Below are 19,510 nucleotides of genomic sequence, written 5' to 3'. Positions count from 1 at the left end.
CTCATGGTTCCCGAATTTCCTCAGATTTCTTTCCATGAATTCCGCTCAGAGTTGGTTGAATATCACCTTTCCATATGCGGTGATTTGGCCCATAAACAGTCTAAATCTTCAGCTCAAAAATATTGGAAAGAAAGCGTTAGCTTCCCGTTTACAGAAGCCGGCCATCACAGGAGAGTAATCCCTTGGCGGCCATTCGGGGAAATACGAAAAAAAGGAAAAAGACAAAGGAAAGGAAAAGAAAAGGAAAAAAAAAAACAAGAAACAATTCAAAAAATTTAAAAACAATTTGGGAAAATCATCCACGTCAGAGATTTACAGAGAGAACTGTATTGAAATATTTGAGACTCGGTGTGAGCTCCATAGATTCTTGATATTGTTTTGTTAATTGAGCCAGAAACAAAACCAAAGTGGAACACATTCCATGTACAATTTTAAGCCCTAAAGAACGAACAAGTTCAACTCTTTCTTTGTGGTTCCCTCTCTTCGCTAATTTTCCATGCTTTTTTACATTCCCCTCCGCATCAATTTCTGCGTTAATTGAGAAACAATGTAGTTCTTGAATTCCTAAATAACTGGAGATTTACATGGGCGCCCGTGTGAATAACCACAGAAAGAGCAAGATAATGGAGAGAAAAGTGAGTCCTCAAGCATCAATCCATCATCTTGAAACACTGGAAGGGTCTTATTTTGACGGGAGTAGAGATCCAGCAAGGAAGTGAGAGATAAGAGAAAGGCCTCTCTTGGGCTGATAGGACGGCACCATATGCCCCGCTCCTCGCACCGTCGCAAACGTCAAGTCTCCCTTGTACACTTGCACGTACCCTCCGACCTACATGCGTTACAGACGGTGCGGATTACTTTTCATTCAGCAAATCGAGCCAATTGATCCCTCTACGAGGAGGGGATCCAAGACAAGAATAATCAAGGATATGTAATTGAAAGGGGTCGATGTCGTGAAAACAAATATGCCGCCTCACCTCGCCCCCAAGGTACCAAGGACGCCATGGACTCTTCGTAGGGAGGTTCATCTTGCTAAGAGACCTCTGGGTCGATGTCACCGGCACTCTTCCATCAGTATCCCCGCTGCATTTTCAATTATCCGTTAGTCATATCCCACTTCAATCACACACAAAGGACTGCCGATAGTTGTCAATGACCCAACAGTAATTGGATCTACATGATCTTACTCTAGTCACCATGGATCTTTCACTTCTAACATTGACGGTGCGCGAATGTTTACCTGAACACCCAAACGCGAATTCCATTGGACATGAATTCTTGGAGGAGAGGGATGATGGTGAAAGGGCTATCTCCCCACTGCTGGATAACATCGCTGCACGCTTCCCAGTCGTGATCGAGCTTCGTCACGTTGGCATGAAGTGCCTCTTGCACATCTTCTCTGTTCAGGTACGCATGCACATAGACGTCTTCACACGGGTCGAAGTCCGTGATCTGGCAAAACAAAACACAACCCGAAAATCTATGACCATTGCAAATTTGAGTTAAGGTTTTGCATATTATTCGTTCGAAAGTGCAAAAGTTTGAGTGGAATTTAAAAAAAAAAAGCAAATGAATTTGGGGCTCACGTCGGCCTTCTTGGGAAGAGCAGTCACGTTGGAAGAGAAGCACAGAGGGGCGTAGATATTGTAAATGTCAATAGCAGAAACGTCATTATCCGCTTCCAACATAGCTGAATTGCATTGGCGTACTTGATCGGTGGCATTTGGCGAAAAGTCACAATACTTTTGAATTGCATACCCTGCTTCATCGGATATCAATGCATGGGAAGCGAAGTACTCGTACATCCCAATCTGGTCCGTCTCGTCATTGATTACTGCATTTCCTATCTGCATGCATCCATACATAACCTCAGTTAAAACCAATACTTTTATTTTTCTTATCTATCTACCTATGTCCAACGATTTAATAGATACTATGAGTCATGAGGAATGGCTTTAATGCACTGGATTGGTGCTAACCAATAATGGTTACTCAATAACAAGAGAATTACCTACCAATGTTACATCCATCGAATCAAAATGTGACCCCCCAAAAAGAAGAAAGACAACAAGTATCACATCTAAATATGTTTATGACGCGATTAGTTACATTACAATACCTGCTACAGCAATGGTAATGCAGCATCCAAACTATTTATTTATCAAGAGATGCACCTTTTTTACCAAATATTCCAATGTGATGTTGACTACAATAAGCACATGCTTAGTTGTTAGTTGAATCCCATTATTGCAAATGAAACAATTGACTAGCAAGTAGTAACTCCAGTCATGAAAACAACAGCCAAAAACACCAGTTCTACTCACTATGACAGATAAAAAGGTTTTTCAGCATGTCGATGAGGTTCAATATGGAAAAGAACTTTATAGCCAAGACGTGCATGATAACTTCCAGCTTTTAATCATTCATTAGAACGCAAAAGCCCAACGCAAAAGCCCATCGCAAAAACACACGCAAGCAAAGTAGCTTTTCCAATTGTGAATGTTCAGACCTTAGGTGTTTCCAGTGATTTCAAAATTTAATATAGATAAAGACTATGCAATCCATGAAAACAACTTACTATAATCCCTTTGAGGTTGATAAGGGTCTTGTTTGCCTTCTTGTTGTTGTATAGGATGTTGTGAGCAAGCTGAGGCACGTAATGACCAGCGTAGCTCTCGCCTGAAATGTAAAAATCCCGGTTCTTGTACTCGGGAAATCTCTCTAGCCAATTTAGTAAGAATACATAATTGTCCGCGGCTGTTTTCCTGTCTCCGTTCGCGTTATAGTCCGACGTTGTGTTAGAATAAGAAAAACCGACGCCAGCCGGAGACTCTAGGAACAACACGTTCGCAGCTGCCCTCGTAAAACAAATGATTAATTGCCCTATCAACGAAAAGAAAAGGTGAAATACTTTGGTGTTTTTTAAATACTTTACCAATATTCCATGCAAATCTATTTCTGTAGAGAGTCTTCCCGTCGCTATGGACTCGGAAGGGTCCGAGTTCCTGCATTGCTCCATAGGCGAGGGATGAGCAACCGGGACCTGAAAAAACAGCATAAATAGCTAACTTTTACTCACTCGAACGCACCAGAAAATAATCTAAAGATGAATTACAATATAATGACGTAGATAGATAACCATAAAAATGATATATATGACTTATCTGTGCTTGTATATGTTGCAATTGACAAGATGAATAAGGTAGGTTGGAAAATGGCAAATCGTGATCATAACTTATATTCACATACTTTGACTATGCATGCTTTGCTCTCGTGACAAAGTTATATTCGTTATTTTATAGTAGCATTAAATACCTCTACCGATTGATCAAGTTTAAGTATTGCATAATATGCCTCTGAAACTACCATGCAAATATATCTTGGCTATGAAAACCGTGATAAATATCAAAGTAAAGAGAGTGATATGGTTGCATTGGAAGAAAACTTTATGTTGCTTTCTAAAACTGAAAAGGACGTTGGAGATCAAGCAAAATTGGGAAAACTAAAGCCCACACCTCCGTTAAGCCATAGAAGAAGCGGCAACGAGTCCTTATTTCGCCCCGCTTCGGCAAAATAATAATAAAAGGCACGACCGGCCGATTCGTCGACGGTGACATAACCACCATATTGATTGAATTCGACCGACGGCTGTCCAGGCAACCTTGTGATCCTATCTTTCTCCTTCAGTCCTTCTTGACGATAGATCCTGGAACCAAGAATTTCTTGGTGATCGCTCGCCTGAAAAAGGCTCACGTCGATCCCAGACTTCTTGGACTTCGCTTTGTATAGAGAATCAAGAAGCTCTCCTTGCTTCTTTCCATGGATATGAACAAGCGATGCAAAGATACATAAAGAGAAGAGAAGAAGAGACGAGCGTGCTTTAGGGTTTCTCTCCATTCTCTCTGCTCTCAGCTTCTTCCTCTTCGAGCCGCGAGAGAAAGAGAAAGAGAGAGAGAGAGAGAGAGAGTTTGTGTGTTTAATGGAGGTTTTAATGTATTGAATTGGTTTCGAATTAGCTGTACATATAGAAAAATCGGAAGAAAGAGAAGATGGCAATTGGTGATTGAACGGGAAAGTCTCAACAACCTACGCAAAGATATCCATGTAATTGCGCTCCGTTTATTTCGTTGGAAAACGAATGATTTGTAATACACTTTCCTTAAAAGCGATGACTTGTATCATCCACAAAAATGAATGAACGATAATTCATTATCGAAGAAAATGTCTAAATATAAATTATTTTCGATAATCAAAACATTTTTTATTGACTAGTTATTTTAGACCATACAAATGATTGTTTTTAGAAAAACGTGCTCCAAATAATTCATTTTCCGTGAAACAAACGGAGACTTAAGATTATATCATTTTCGCGATTGTGCCATGTGACTCAATATATATAGTGTTTGCTCATAATGAAACCCATGCCTCTTATTATAGATATACTGTAATTTAATTAAATTGAATCTAATATAATATAATATATGATTTGTTACTCTATTGATGTCGTGGTTTAAAACTGAACATATGTATCTACGATTAGTATATATATGAGGTACATATGTTACCAAGTATATCTACAAAGGAATCTCCGACCAAAAAGAAATTAAAAAACAATGGAATGGCAAGTAAGAATAACTTATTCTGCAGCTTCCCTTTTTTACCTTTTTTCTTTCCTTGATAACCATATTTACTATTGAGAGTTAAAATTTTCAGCACTTAATTTCATTATATGTGTTTTTTTTTTCGAAATCATTATATGTGGTGGTGGAATAAAATATCATTGTTTTGATTAATAGGGATTGTCCTGTATTTCATGACAATGTGTGGCTTTTACATCTTCAATACATAGCAACTTTCACCATTTCCATCTGTGATTTTGCTTAATTAGTTATCTTGAGGTTATTTTCGTCAACTCGACAATCTCGAAAGTCTTATACTCATTTAGAGGGTGGAAATAATGTAAACATAGCAACTTTTCTATTCAGTTATCACTTTTATTTGACACTAGGCCCAAAATTTGGGCCCCAACATGAAGATGCTAATGGAAAAAAATAGGTCATGACAATACAATTAATCCATAAGGCCCAATCGATGAAATGTTTAATAAGCTCATTGATCATGAGGGACACAACAATATATACCCACATGGCTAATCGATGCAATACCTAATGCGCTCATATATCAAGAGTTGCAATTGGCCGATTTAAGTGAAGTAAATGACACCCGGCGATAATCAATTCACTCGAAGAATGCACAAAAGTTGAATATTGAGTCAACAAGGATCCATCGACCGCGAGCATAGCGGGAAAATTACCAAAAAAATCCTAAATCTATTGTAATTGTGCCAATTCAGTCCTAAACCTTTTGCAATTGTGTCAATTCAGTCCATCCGGCTACTTTTGGCCGGCCGGCGCTGACGTGGACGCCGGCCGGTTGATGTGGTATTATTTTAATATATTTTTATTTTTTTCAAATTTTTTTTTATATTTTTTTCCTTTCTCTTTTTTTTATTTTTCTTTCCGGCCAAGGGGAGGTTCGTCGGCAAGGTGACCTCGCCGGCCACTAGGGAGGTTCGCCCTCACCGGCACTAGCGAGGGCAAGCCTCGCCCAACTTCGGCAAGGGTGGAGCTCGCCATGGCTAGGCGAGCTCGACCTCGCTAGATCTGGGCGAGGTCAAGCTCACCCAGCCATGGCGAGCCGCCCTCGCCACCACTGGGCGAGCTCGACCTCGCCATGGCTGTGCGACGGCGAGGGCCAGCGATGGTGGAGCTCGAAATTTTTTTTATTTTTTTCCTTTCTCTTTTTTTTTTTTTTGCCTTTCCTTCTTCCCCGGTGGCCGGACCGGTCAAGAGCTAGGGCCGGCTCGCCGTCGCTGGGCCATTATTAGATATGTTGACTTTGCGCGGAGGGAGAGGAAGGCTCAAGTAATGAACAATATATTCTTCTGCTGAAAGCGAAGCAAACTTGACGTTATTTCTTAAACCCGGCAATGACATTAGAGATCGCGCAAATGCAAGAATTAAGAACACATAATACCTCCATTAAGCCAAAGAAGAAAAGGACGAGAATCCTTATTATGCGTTGCTTCGGCAAAATAGGAAAACGCTTGGTTTGCCAATTTATAGTGTTCGAGTGTTCGAACTCGACCAGCGGTTGTCCAGGCAATCTTCGAACCCTGTCTTTTCCCTTCCATCCCTCTTTAGAATAAACCCTAGAATTGGGTTCTTCCTTTATTCCATGGTGATCGATCACATGAAAATGGCTTGTCGACCCCAATATTCTGGAACTTTGCTTTGTGAGAGAACCTAGATTTTCTCATTGCTTCTTTCTATGGATTTGAACAGCAGACGTCGCCACGAGTAGAGAAAAAAAAGTGTGAAGACAAGAGTTGTGTCCTTTAGGGTCCTTCGGGGGGCGGGGGGGGGGGGGGGAGATAGTTAATGGTGGTTTATTGAGTTAAGATCCAAGTAGCTGCGGCTATGTATACATGTCTATTAATGGAAAGTCCGACAAATAGAGTGGGCATGATTAGATTTACGTGCTAATTAGGAGTGAGCATGGTTTCAAGTAGATCCGGGAATCAGACTGGTCCAGTTCTAAGTTTTGGTGATACCCGATCTGGTTCCTGATTCTGGTGAGATCCGGTCTAATTCCCAGTTCCATATTTTTAGGAATCGGGAATATGTGGTTCAGTTCAAGATTCCCGGGGGAACCGAGAACCGAAACCTACAAAACCACTGATTAAAAGTAGACTGCAATCTAAATTAGAAGGCTATTTGTCTATTCTCAATCTCCCCGCTGATTTATAGCATTTGCAGAGCTAATGGTAGTATAAAATAGACAGCACATTTCTTGAATGGAACTTCTTGTCTCATTGATCGATCACATTATGACTTTCGATGTACTCTTCCATTCATGAAGAAATTCACGAAGGCTAAGCAACCATTAATAAAACTTCTTGAAAAACAACTTTTCAAATTTGTTATTCAACCTTAGGACTGTTTCCGGAGTTGTTCTATGACAGTACTTCCCGAGGCCAACCAAATGACGCATTCTCTTTATTTTTTCTTGAACAGGGTCTTATCTTAGTCACACAAAACATGGAAAGTACTTTTTACAAAAAAGACTTGTTATATCAAGTTAATAGTCGAGATGTTCTGCATTAGCTTGCCTCTCATGTTTACACTTCAGAGAATGGCCATGAAATTCTTAATTTTGTCTTCATCCTCAAAAAACATATAGGGAACCGTTTCTTAATGTCATTTGTCCAAACACTGAAAAACGTATATGTTAAATGTTTTGAGTACCACCTGATGAGACTGTTGTTCATCACGAAGGCGGCTGCGACCATGTACCTCGGATCTGGTTTTGCTCTCCTGAAGATGAAGTGTAATGGCACTTTCCATATGTGCCATAGCACCGTAGTGACAAGCTTCAGCGACCACGGTTCGTTCTGTGTGCCATCGTAGTTCGGTAGCCATTGATCTATTGTGTTACGTCCTCGATCCAAGATCTGAATTTCCAATAGCGGGTCTGACCAGATGTCTTCGGTCCAAGAACAAACGAGGAAATAGATGTTCGAGGGTTTCAGGGCTCTGCTTGCAAATTCGACACAGTGGGTCGAGTACAATTTTTCTACTCAGTTGATTCTCTTTTGTGGGCAACGTATTCCAACATAGATTCCATAGAAACATACAGAGCTTGGGCGAAACATGTAGTGTCCAGATTTTCTTCCGTAAGATTTTTGGGACCCGATATGAGGATGATGCCTGTTGACTGATTGCCGTTGTTGTTGCTTCCACCTCTCTGAGTTGATTGTACCCTTTTTTAACCCTATCTTTCCCATTTTTCATCGGTAGGGGAATAGACATTATCTCATTCGCAACTTGCTCCTCAAATAGGTCCCGTATAACCTATTCGTCCCAAGTAAAATTAAGCCGAGGGTCATTGTGGTTTGCCGGACTTCCGATAGCCCCTGACTTTATCCACTTGTCTTCTCTCCATTACCCATTGACCATGTCACATGACTCTAAAGTGCTGATGGCGATTGCATTATTCTCCAGGCTTGCTACCCAGCATAGCCCTGTTGAAAGTAATCAAGTCCCTGAAACCCAAATCACTTTTGTCCTTCCTCATCTTTGGTAACTCTCACCTCTTCCGATGTATTCTAGATTTCCAGTCACTGTTTTCTCCACCAAACAAAAGCAATCCTTTTGCTCTATGGCTCGACAAATGGAGAGTGCAACCTTAAAAGATGGACATTGCATGATGTGGTAAAGCCGGAACTACCGCTTTAAGTAATACTTCTTTCCCTTCCTTGGACATCAGTTTTTCTTTCCAACCTTCGAATTTCATATTCATCCTGATCAAGATGCAAACATTTGTACTCCCAGTCAAATGGTATGCCCAAATACTTCCCTGTTTTGTCAATCTCCGACATTGACAATTCAAGGGCCGTACTCCTTAAATTTAGCGGACTTCCCAAGCTTGAAAAAGATCCCTGACTCGTTTGGATTAGTAGCCTGACCGGTAGCAAAACAGTATCGATTGAACACAACAGCTGCATTTTAACACTTACTAACAAGAAAAAGATAAATTCATCTGCAAACAGCAAATGAGTAAGAGTTGGGAAATGTCTACTTATCTTTATTCCTTTAATGCGTTCATCATCTGATGCCTTCTTCACGAGGAAAGAAAAGACATTGGCGAAAAAGTATGAAGAGATATGGGGATAAGGGGTCTCCCTGCCTGATTCCCCCCGATGGCCGAAAGCACGGCAAATGTTCTTTATTAAATTTACGCTAAAGGAGACTACCGTAACACGTTGCATGATCCAAGAAACAATTTCCTACGTAATTCCATTTTCAGCATACTAGCTTCTAGAAAGTCCCATTCAATTCTATCATAAACTTTCTATATATCCAGTTTTGGCACGACCTAAACTTTCTTCTCTCTTTATGAGTCGTACTTGGTGTAGCACCTCCTGGAAAATTAGTGTATTATCCTGAATTTGCCCAAGGTTTTAGACTATATGCTAACACCTTGGATATAATGTTATACATAAAATCGAACAGACTGATAAGGCCGTACTGGTTTAGGTTCTTAGGTTGGGGACTTTGGGTATAAGGAAAATCGGTTTAAGAGATGGGTTCAGAATTCTATTTTTCATGAAAAAGAATTTCGCCAATCATAGTATATCTGCATGAATATCCACCCAATGATGTTCAAAAACTGTCCGTTCATCCCATCTGGCCATAGTACTTTCGTGGCTCCTAACTGAAAAGCATCTTAAATTTCTTGTAAAGTGATAATCTGTTGTTAATGTATCATATATTCATCTCCTCCCCAACTAACCTCGGAGTTCGACCAAAAAAAAAACTAACCTCGGACATTTATTTAAGATAGGTTGAAAGTCCCGAGGCCCCAGTGTCCAATACAAAGACTTGAAAGAATTTGCTGTCGCCTGTTTAAGTCGGCTAGGATCCCTGCTCCATTCCGTTCAGCTATTTGTAACATAGAAAAAAAAAATTTTGCCTTCTCTAGATCGTAATTGCACAGAAGTATTTGGTATTTTTATCCCTCATTTCAGCCACATAATTCGAGATCTCATTCTTCAATACATCTCTTTTTGTCTACACATACTTTGTATCTTGTCACTGATCTATTTAACCCTCTCACCATCATAATGGGTAGATGTGTCATTAGTGATATTTAGGAGCTCCATCTTCAGGTGGTTGATTTGCCATTGAGCATTCGAAAACTTTCTCTTACTCCAAGCAATCAGTGAGTCTGATATAGCTCTTAGCTTTCTCACTAAACCTTGATCTCCCAGATCAGGTGAATTCCGGGCTGATTTAACAATGTCTCTCCATTCTCCTCATTTTCGAGCTAGAAAGCTTCAAACTTAAATTCTTTTCTACATTTCACATTTTCAGTTTTTAGCGATAGCAAAATTAGGTTACGGAATGAGCCAATGGCGGGTAAGGCATAAGCTTTCACATTTGACAATAACTCTCCTTCACTCAATATTGCTTAAAACCCGTTCTAATCTTTCCCTCACCTAGGCATTCCCTTCTCGATTGTTTGCCCAAGTAAATGTACAGCCCTTGCAGTAAAGAACAATCATTGAGGAAATCCCGAAATGCCGTCAACCTGTAATGCTCGGCCATTCTTCTCCCAACATTCTCCCAATGATAAAAGAATTTCATTAAAGTATCCTAAACATAACCAAGGGAGATGGTTCAGGGAGTTAATTTGCTTTAACTTAACTCCTCCCACTGTTGAAGTCTTTTTCTGGAAAGTATTTGGTGCGTGCACAAAAGTAACACGCATTGGCCTTGTACGGTTTTCATCTTCACAAACCAAGTTAATTACTCATTTGACGTAATATTGTGGCGATCTCACTGCAGCAGCTCTCAGAGCCCCAAGGGGTTTAAGGCTAATGAATTACTAAATCTAGGACTTAACTTGGGCTCTCTCATGCTCGTATCAACTCGCGATTTAAGATTCAAATTATTAATATGCAAATTAATTTTATCTAGGAGTTGCCACTAATCAGTTTAGGGTGAGTCGATTAGAAATCCAAGTAAGGCGACAGGAGAATTGCCTTACTCCTACAAAGCAAAAATTCAAATGAGCCCCGGGACTTGATTATACTAATTATCTAATTAGTGCCCTTTCGATACCTAACCTTATTCAAACACCACTTAAAGTGTTCATGCAGTCTTCCTATCGATTTGTGAATCCTAGGGTTCTAATCCTAACCAAACTAGAGATACAACAATCAATGCATTGGAAGTGCACAAGTAACGGCCTAACATGTCTTTAATCAACCATATGAAAGGTAGAATTAAACACGCAATTCAAACATGCAAAGCAAACAATAGGCAATCAAGCTTGGCATTAATCACACAAAAAGGCAAGAAATGGCAATTTCGAAGCCCAAATACTATTTTTTTATTTTAAAAAAATCGGATTTTTTAAAAATTTTATATTTTAATTAAAAATATTTTTAAAATATTAATAAAATTATATATAAACGATCTAGGTCAGATCTCCGGCTCCGCAGGCCCGGCCGACCCGGCTCTCACGTGCCTCAGGCACGTGAAGCTCAGCCAGGGCCGAGAACCAACGTCTGGCTGGCCTCTCGCCTAGCCGGTGGCCGGCGACTGCCTCGGTACCTCAGGCCGAGGAGCCCCCTCCATGGCCTACTAGTGGCTGGCCAAAGTGACCACCAGCCAAGCCTTAGCCCGAACATCTTGCGCCCAAGCTCTGGCCACTTTTGGCTTCCATTCGACTTCACCCAGGCACCCGACGACCACCACCAGAGCCACGGTTCCCCAACCGGTCCATACGTTGCCGACAAAGGACCAAAAACTTCGGCCTTCACTCAGGCAATTCGTCGATCAAGTGGGGTGCATGACTAGAACGAGGGGTTCCCAACCTCTCTTAGGGCTCGAACCAGCGTCGGCGACCACGACATACGCCCTATGGTGATGCCTAGACCGGGGACGAGGACGGCATGGGCTGGAGTTTGCGCAAACCGGACGGCCGCGAGCTCCGGCCAGCCTACACAAATAACAGGGCAAAACAAGGGGACCGAGAAGTTTACCCATTCGACTCGGACTAGGGGGTCGTCGGCCGACTTGTAGGCGATGGCAAGCCTGCCTGGGACCCCCTCATGCCCTGTCTCCACTCACTCTCGCTCTATTTGCTCTCTGTCTCTCTGTTTTCTCTCTTATATCTCTGTTCTTTCTCTGAAAAATGGCCCTTTGGTGTTCTCTCCTCTCTCCTCGGCTTTTATGGCGGCCGGCGGCCACCTACTCCACATCTCTAGGCCGCTCATTCTCTGCTCCTCTTGCTCTTCAAGCCTGGCCGCACAAAATTCGCTTGGTTGTCCTCCGACCGCCTCTATGCTTTGGCTGTGGATCGGCCACCGCAACAGGGGAGGAGGAAGGAGAGAGGAAGTGAGGAGGGAAAGGTCGGGCCGGGCTGGCTCGGGCGAAAGGCGAGTGGGCTGGGCCCGGCTAGTGCAAAAGAGAAGAAGAAAAGGAAAAATGAAAAGTTGGTTGGGCCGGGGGGAAGAAGGAGAGGGCCGGGTTGGCCCGACCCGGCCCGATTCGATCCGAATTTTTTTATAAAAAAATTAATAAAGATATGTTCTAATTAGTGCAATTAATGCAAATATGCCTAATGTCTATAAGCCATGCGATTAAATGAAAAATATTTTTGTTTTAGGGGTCAAAAAAATAACTCGTAAATTTTGTGTAATTAATTTTAATTGGGCAATTAGATTTTAGATGTAACAAATATCTAGTGTAATTGATACCTCATCACTTCACAAGACTGCCATTATCCCTTGCTATTCGCCTAGGATTAACAACAAAACAGTTCTAAAATCAAGTCTTCGTTATAATCGGAGCAGCATTGGTTCTTTGTTTTTTGTTTCCATGAGAAAAGGTCACCCCGGGCCTTTCTTAAGCCACTAAGGCTCATAGTGTCTAGATCGTCGAATTTTATTTAGGAGGAATTCCAGTTACTAATAAGAATAGGATGAATGAATTTGCCCGGAAAGAAAAAAAAAATGTGAAACCATTACTATTGTTTTGAACTCATTTTTAAACATGATATAATCTCGAAGAACCAAATTTTCCCCGCTTCCACATTCCTCTCCCCACCAATTTCTTTATTAAAAGAGAACTAATCGAGAAGTTCAATCCCTAAATAACTTAAACAATTACATGTGTCCTCGAGCATTAATTATATCATCATCTTCAAGCTCTTGAAGGGTCTATTGCCATGGGAGTGGAGAGCCAGCAAGGAAGTGGGAGATGAGAGAGAGAGCTCTCTTGGGCTGATAGCTCGGCACCTGATGCCCCGCTCCTCGCACCGTCGCGAACGTCAAGTCTCCCTTGTACACTTGAACGTACCCTCCGACCTACATGCATCGAAGACGGTGCGGATTACTTTTCAAATCAAGTCGGTTCACTCTATAGTAAGAGGGGATCCACAAGAAAAACAATCCGATGTATGCAACTAAAATGGGCATCGAAACAAATGAGCCGCCTCACCTCGCCCCCGAGGAACCAAGGACGCCATGGACTCTTCGTCGGGAGGCTCATCTTGCTGAGAGATCTCCTGGTCGAAGTCACCGGCACTCTTCCATCCATATCGCCGCTGCGTTTTCAGATATTCGTTAGACATACCCCCACTTCAGTGACCGAACCATGTATTTGTTTTTTTTTATTTGTTTTTTCACCTGAACACCCAAACACGGAGTCCATTGGACATGAATTCTTGGAGGAGAGGGAGGACGGTGGAAGGGCTATCTCCCCAGGTCTGGATAACATCGCTGCACCCTTCCCAGTCGTGATCGAGCTTCGTCACGTTAGCATGAAGTGCCTCTTGCACATCTTCTCTGTTCATGTACGCATGCACGTAGACGTCGCCACACGGGTCTAAGTCCATGATCTGCGAAAACAAAACGCGACCCGAAAGTGAATGGCCAATGTTAATTTGAGTTAAGGTTTTTCGGATTGTTGTGCAAAAGAGCAAAAAGTTTGAGGAAACGAAAAAAGCAAATGGCTTTGAGCTCACGTCGGTCTTCTTGGGATGTGCGGTCAGGTTGGAAGAGAAGCACAGAGGGGCGTAGATGTTGTAAATGTCAATAGGAGAAACATCGACAGCCGCATCCTGCGCGGCCGAATTGCACTGGCTTACTTGACTGGTGGCATCTGGCGAGAAGTCGCAATACTTTTGAATTGCATACCCTGTTTCGTCCGATATCAAGGCGTGCGTAGCAAAATACTCATACATCCCGCTCTGGTCCGTCTCGTCGTTGATTACCGCATTTCCAATCTGCGCGCGTGTTTGATTAGTCCATATACTTTCTCTGTTAAAATCAATCCTCTTTTACTTTGGATTGGTCTGCCTATGCGCAATGATTTAACAGATGTCGTGAGTCATGAGGATGTGTGCTTATCTAGGCCCAAGGGCCCCATTTGGCCATAGAATCGCAAACTTCAACCCTCAAAAAGAAAGACTAAAAGCATCACATGTGTGTTTTATGGCTTGATTATTTACAGTACAATACCTACTACGGCAATGATGACGCAGCATCCCCATCATTTATATATTAAAAGATGCAGCATTGGTACCAAATATTCCTCGAGTTGACTACGATCATAATTAGCACATGCTTAGTTGTTAGTTAAAATCCATTATAGCGAATAGAACGATTGAGTGGCAGCTAGCAACTCCAATGATGAACACAACCACCAAAAACACTTGTTCCACTCATTATGACAGCTAAAGAGATTTTTCTTCATGTGGATGAGATTCGATGTGGAAAATAAATTTAATAGCCAAGACGTGCATGATGACTTCTAGCTTTTAATCATTCGCTAGAACACAAAAGGCCAACGCAAAAACACACGCAAGCTCAAAGCATTTCCAATTATGAATGTATGGAAGTTAGGTGTTTGCAATGCTCAAACACGCATCCTGCAAAATTCAACATAGATAGGAGACCATGCGATTCACGGAAACAACTTACTATAATCCCTTTGAGGTTGATGAGGGTCTTGTTTGCCTTCTTGTTGTTGGATAGGATGGTGTGAGCGAGCTGAGGCACGTAATGACCCGCGTAGCTCTCGCCTGAAATGTAGAAGTCCCGGTTCTTGTACTCGGGAAACCTCTCCAGCCAATTCAGCAAGAATACATAATTGTCCGCCGCTGTTTTGCTATCTCCGCTCGTGTTATAATCCGACGTCGTGTTAGAATAGGAAAAGCCAACGCCAGCCGGAGACTCTAGGAACAACACGTTCGCAGCTGGCCTCGCAAAACAAATGATTACTCCGCCGTGTCAGCAACAAGAAAAGGTGAAACGCTTTTGCAAAGACTACACTATATTTTTTAAAATAGTTCACCAGTATTCCATGCAAATTTATTTCTGTAGAGAGTCTTCCCGTCGCTATGGACTCGGAAGGGTCCGAGTTCTCGCATTGCTCCATAGGCGAGGGATGAGCAACCGGGACCTGAAAAAACAGCCGCACCAGGGAATAATCTTAAGACGGTTTACAATATAAAGACATACATCGATAACCAAAGAAATGATATTGATAGCTCATCTGTGCTTGAATGACAAGAGTATCGAATAAGGTAGATTAGAAAATGGAAAATCATGATAATAACTTGTATTCATATACTTTGACCGCGTGAAAATAGGAAAGATATATATCGATGTGACAGGTTGAAGTGTTTCAAAAGTGATAAAAAGCCAACCGCAACAAATAGAGATATGCTTAGTTTTCGTGACAAAGTTATATTCATTATTTTATTGTAGCATTAAGTATTTATATCGATTGATCAAGTTTAATTTCAGCCTAATATGATCCCGAAACTACTATGCAATTATGCATAGTCACTATCAAACCCGTGATTAATTTTTAAGTAAAGCTTTCTTCTCTTTCAATGTACTTGCACTGAAAGAGAAGAAAACTTTTACATTGCTTTCTAAAGCTGAAAAAGACGCTGGAGCTCAACCGAAAGTGGGAAAATTAAAGGACACACCTCCGTTAAGCCATAGAAGAAGCGGCATCGAGTCCTTATTCCTCGCCCCCTCGGCGAAATAATAATAAAATGCTCGACCGGCCAACTCATCCACGGTGACATATCCGCCATAGTGATCGAATTTAACCGGCGGTTGTCCGGGCAAACTTTTGATCCTATCTTTTTCCCTCAGTCCTTCTTGACGATAAATCCTGGAGTTGAGAATTCCATGGTGATCGCTTGCCTGAAAAAGGCTCGTGTCGATCCCGGACTTCTTCGACTTCGCTTTGTATAGAGAATCAAGAGCATCTCCTTGCTTCCTTCCCTGGATTTGAACTAGGGACGACAAGATAAATAAAGAGAAAAGAAGAGAAGAGTAGGTTCTAGGGTCTCTGTCCATTCTCTTTGCTCTCAGCGTCTTCCTCTTTGAGCCAGTAGAGAGAGAGAGAGATTAATGGACGTTTAAAAATATTAGATTGGATTCGAATTAGCCATATATATAGAGAATCGGATGAAAGAGTAGATAGCAATTCTGATTGAACGGGAAAGTCTCAACAACCAGAGTGAGCTTGATTAGATTTACGTAATAACGTCTATGCCATTGAGATTTTTTTTTTAATTTCGGAATCATGTTGTGCCATGTGACTCCTATATAGTTTGCAACGCCGGTCATGGCCTCGCCCGATCTGGACGAGGGCCCTCGCTTTGGCCTGGTGAAGGCCTAGGTGAGGGCGTTGTGGTGACCCTTGCTAGCCCTCAGTCCAAAAAAAAATAAAGAAAACTTTGAAAAAAATATTAAAATATTGTAAAATGTCCATGTGTTAGCACCTGCCAAACAACGTAGGATGGTCGTCATCCACGTTAGTGATTTCCATCCAATATTGGTTGGATGGACTCAACTAGCAAAATGTGAAAAGGTTTAGACTCAATTGGCACAATTGAAAAATTGAGAACTGAATCGGCACAAGTCTAATAGGTTTAGGACTTTTTTGGTAATTGTCTCCCACTTATTCTATTCGGACTTTACTTTAATTGAATTGAATCAATGATAAAACAAATATAATATATGATTTGTTACTAAATATGGATGTCGTGGCTTAATATTGATGATGTCTGTACAATTAGTACATATATGAGGTAAATGTGTTATGTTACCATGTGAATAATGGAGTGATAAATAATGGCAAGATGTTCTTCTTAGGCTTCCTTTTGTTACCTTTTTTTTCCTCCCACCGGTTATTCTAATAAAACTAAGTAGGATTTGTTGGACAACTTTTCAGCATCTAATATCATTAAGTGAGTTAATATTTCCAATAAATACACACAACTTAATCAATTCGTTTAGGTCAAAAATCACACTGTTCATAAGTAAGAATGACTTAATTGATTAAGTGTAAAACATAAAATGGAAAGCATAATCTTAATAACTGCGTTGTCAAAACCTTCAAATAGTGCTCACTATTCCATGTTTCATATGAGAAGAACGATAAAACTTATTATTCAATTCATATGTTATCCAATTAACTTTTTATTTTCATTTTCAATACTCAAAGATTTCACCACTTATTTTTCAGTTTTATCAAACATGCCAAGTTATATATGATCTATCCATCGTCCAACCACACCAATCATATAAGCCAACTATGTTGGTCACTTGGACCATTAAAACACCTACTCTTATGGTAGTAAGACGAATTAACGGTCACCAAATTACCTGAAATCATAATTATGTATAGTAGTAACCGGCCTGCCCTCCCACCGACAATGGGGTGGCGACCACAGGCGGGAGGCTAGGCCAGCCCTCCCGCCTGGTTTTTATTTTTTAAAATTTAGCTTGATTTTTCTTTTTTATGGAAAGAAAATAAAAAATCAAACGAGAAAAACGCCCTTAACCAACTGGTGAAGTCAAGCTCTTTTTTTAGACTGACATAGCCATTTCAAATCCTTAATTAAGACAATGTCGACCATTTCAAGTCCTTATTTGACAAAATAAGGGTAATTCAGGCCTTTAATTAAAACAAATTCCATTTCATATCATTATTTGAGAAAATGAAGATACTTCAGGTTCTTATTTGAAATTTTCCTCTAAGAAAAGAGTCTCGTAGGTTAGGTAGAAGCAAATAAACTGTGGAATTTCACGTATAGCGATGTTCTAGTGTGACATAAAAGAGAGTGAAAACGAGTGCTCACGCCCGTTAGAAAATCTGTTTTATTCTAACCTTAGTCGGTTTTTCGATTTCAAGGACCAGGACCCAAGTCGCCCAAGAGAAGGAATGTGTAGGGTTTGGGCTGTGATGCAACCATTTCAATTTACAATACCATCGCTTAATTGTTGTTTTGAAATACTATTCCCCAAGGGGAAGGTACTTGATAACTAGTTTCCATGGAAGGTTGCGAGTTTGGTAGGAGATTCCATCTCTGTCTCCACCGCCACTCTTTTGGCTCATTTGAAGTATATGTTGTATCTATTCGACCGAAAAAAAAAAGCGTATATGTTGTATCTGTGCAGAATCTTCGAATTTTACAGACAACCATCAAATGACATGTGAAGGAGCCAAAGAAGAAAGTACAATGATTGTGAGCCTCATCCACGTCATTATTTATCGACACCGCCCGGTTGTTATCAAGTCCATCGATAGAGCCAAATTTGCAGAGAGCAATGGAGCATATTCCACCTTGCATTGTCTTGAACCTCCACAACCAAACTTGCTTTTGCTGATGGATTATTTTAGTTTGTCCCTGGACTCTTCTTGTTGAGAATAATGGAAGATGGTTTTGGTGTAAGGGTGTCCTGCTTCGGTGAATATAAATTTCGTTTTCCGAAGATGTGAGGATAAATTTTAGGGTTTACTTTATTATACGCAGATGATATTCACGTAAATTGTTCTCGATAAATGCCATGAGCACTTCCATAAAAGCCAGATTAAGCAATAAAGTACCCCATATTTTTCCCTCCGCCTCGAGCTGCCTTGCAAGTTGCAATACCTTCTATAGCTCGGCCCGCAACAGTACCTTGACCAACTCCAGGTCCAATAGGAGCAAGCCCGACAGCTAACCCAGCCGCAATAACAGAAGCAGCAGAAATAAGTGAATTCCATTTGAGTTTTAGATTGTCGTATCTAGGTTCGAAATTTGCTTTCGAAAATATGACAATCCATTCACAGTCGGACTGATCAACATAAAGGAAAAGAAAAGATAAAGAACGTGACTAGGAGATACTAACATTTCATTCACGGTCGGACTGATCAACGTAAAGGAAAAGAAAAGATAAAGAACGTGACTATGAGATACTAACATGAACAAAGAACGAAAAGACGATTATTCGACGAAGAAAGTTCCCAACTCCAGTTTAAGAAGGACAAAGCAAAAGTTGATCCTTTTTACCTTCGAGATGATAGGAACTCAAAGAAATTTTTCTTTTTTTGCGAGTTTTTTTTTACTTACAATAATGGATGGAGAACTTATTGGGCCAGGCCTTTAGTTGAGGGCATACCCTTAGATCATTGGATCGAGCCTAGATTTCGTACGACGAAAATTGATGCACTGAGCACAAAAATGGACTGCTGATAAGCCATAATGGGCCATTTCAGTGATTTGCAATTGCAACAGAAACCCATTTCTGACTATCCCAACAAAAAATCATGAACAAATCTTATCAATATCATAGAATTATCCTTTGTGGCTTTTTTTAAGAATTCCACAAGGGACACGAATGAATTCAAGATAAATATCCCAATTCATCTCCTATCGACTCATCTCAACTGTTAAAATGAGTACCGTTACATTCTGATTAAGTCGTCTCGGATTCGCAATCACGCTAAGCCTAATAGAATCAATTACAAAACTTGAACGAACAAAAAGGACCATTCAAAGCGTGACCACGGGCTAGAAACATGTACTCTATAGATCGAGTTGACATGTAAGTTCCAGCGGGCGCATTATAAGTACGATAAAAGGATTA

At 40.8% G+C, this 19,510-nt stretch overlaps 2 protein-coding genes across 2 annotated transcripts; both read right to left on the bottom strand.

The window, feature by feature from the left end:
• Positions 1-308: 308 nt before the first annotated feature.
• On the bottom strand, positions 309-3,984 carry LOC115684829 (serine carboxypeptidase-like 40). Its single transcript, XM_030609711.2, has 7 exons — positions 3,516-3,984; positions 2,936-3,043; positions 2,579-2,853; positions 1,587-1,847; positions 1,241-1,452; positions 978-1,083; positions 309-829 (listed from the first exon to the last, which is right to left on the bottom strand). Exons 1-7 carry the CDS (start codon positions 3,895-3,897, stop codon positions 683-685), a joined length of 1,491 nt encoding a protein of 496 aa, XP_030465571.1. The 5' UTR covers positions 3,898-3,984; the 3' UTR covers positions 309-682.
• An 8,664-nt stretch (positions 3,985-12,648) lies between these two features.
• LOC115684830 (serine carboxypeptidase-like 40) lies at positions 12,649-16,018 on the bottom strand. Its single transcript, XM_030609712.2, has 7 exons — positions 15,571-16,018; positions 14,928-15,035; positions 14,555-14,829; positions 13,597-13,857; positions 13,259-13,470; positions 13,071-13,176; positions 12,649-12,937 (listed from the first exon to the last, which is right to left on the bottom strand). Exons 1-7 carry the CDS (start codon positions 15,947-15,949, stop codon positions 12,791-12,793), a joined length of 1,488 nt encoding a protein of 495 aa, XP_030465572.1. The 5' UTR covers positions 15,950-16,018; the 3' UTR covers positions 12,649-12,790.
• Between the last annotated feature and the right edge of the window lie 3,492 nt (positions 16,019-19,510).

Source organism: Syzygium oleosum, unplaced genomic scaffold, assembly GCF_021117445.2.
Source record: "Syzygium oleosum isolate NSW1041296 unplaced genomic scaffold, Sole_v2.1 Sole_v2.02, whole genome shotgun sequence".
Taxonomy (NCBI): Eukaryota; Viridiplantae; Streptophyta; class Magnoliopsida; order Myrtales; family Myrtaceae; genus Syzygium; species Syzygium oleosum.
The sequence above is the reverse complement of the archived record's forward strand: the minus strand, read 5'-3'. Positions and strand labels throughout refer to the sequence as shown.

What these genes read in the sequence shown, in the direction of transcription:
- LOC115684830 (XM_030609712.2), bottom strand. Translation starts at nt 15,949, where the DNA reads ATGGACAGAGACCCTAGAACCTACTCTTCTCTTCTTTTCTCTTTATTT. An exon ending in TAAATTTGCATGGAATACTG is followed by an intron (nt 14,830 to 14,927) that starts GTGAACTATTTT and finishes TTGCGAGGCCAG; the next exon opens with CTGCGAACGTGTTGTTCCTA. An exon ending in CTTGGTTCCTCGGGGGCGAG is followed by an intron (nt 12,938 to 13,070) that starts GTGAGGCGGCTC and finishes CGATGCATGTAG; the next exon opens with GTCGGAGGGTACGTTCAAGT.
- LOC115684829 (XM_030609711.2), bottom strand. Translation starts at nt 3,897, where the DNA reads ATGGAGAGAAACCCTAAAGCACGCTCGTCTCTTCTTCTCTTCTCTTTA. An exon ending in TAGATTTGCATGGAATATTG is followed by an intron (nt 2,854 to 2,935) that starts GTAAAGTATTTA and finishes TTACGAGGGCAG; the next exon opens with CTGCGAACGTGTTGTTCCTA. An exon ending in CTCTTCCCAAGAAGGCCGAC is followed by an intron (nt 1,453 to 1,586) that starts GTGAGCCCCAAA and finishes TTGTTTTGCCAG; the next exon opens with ATCACGGACTTCGACCCGTG.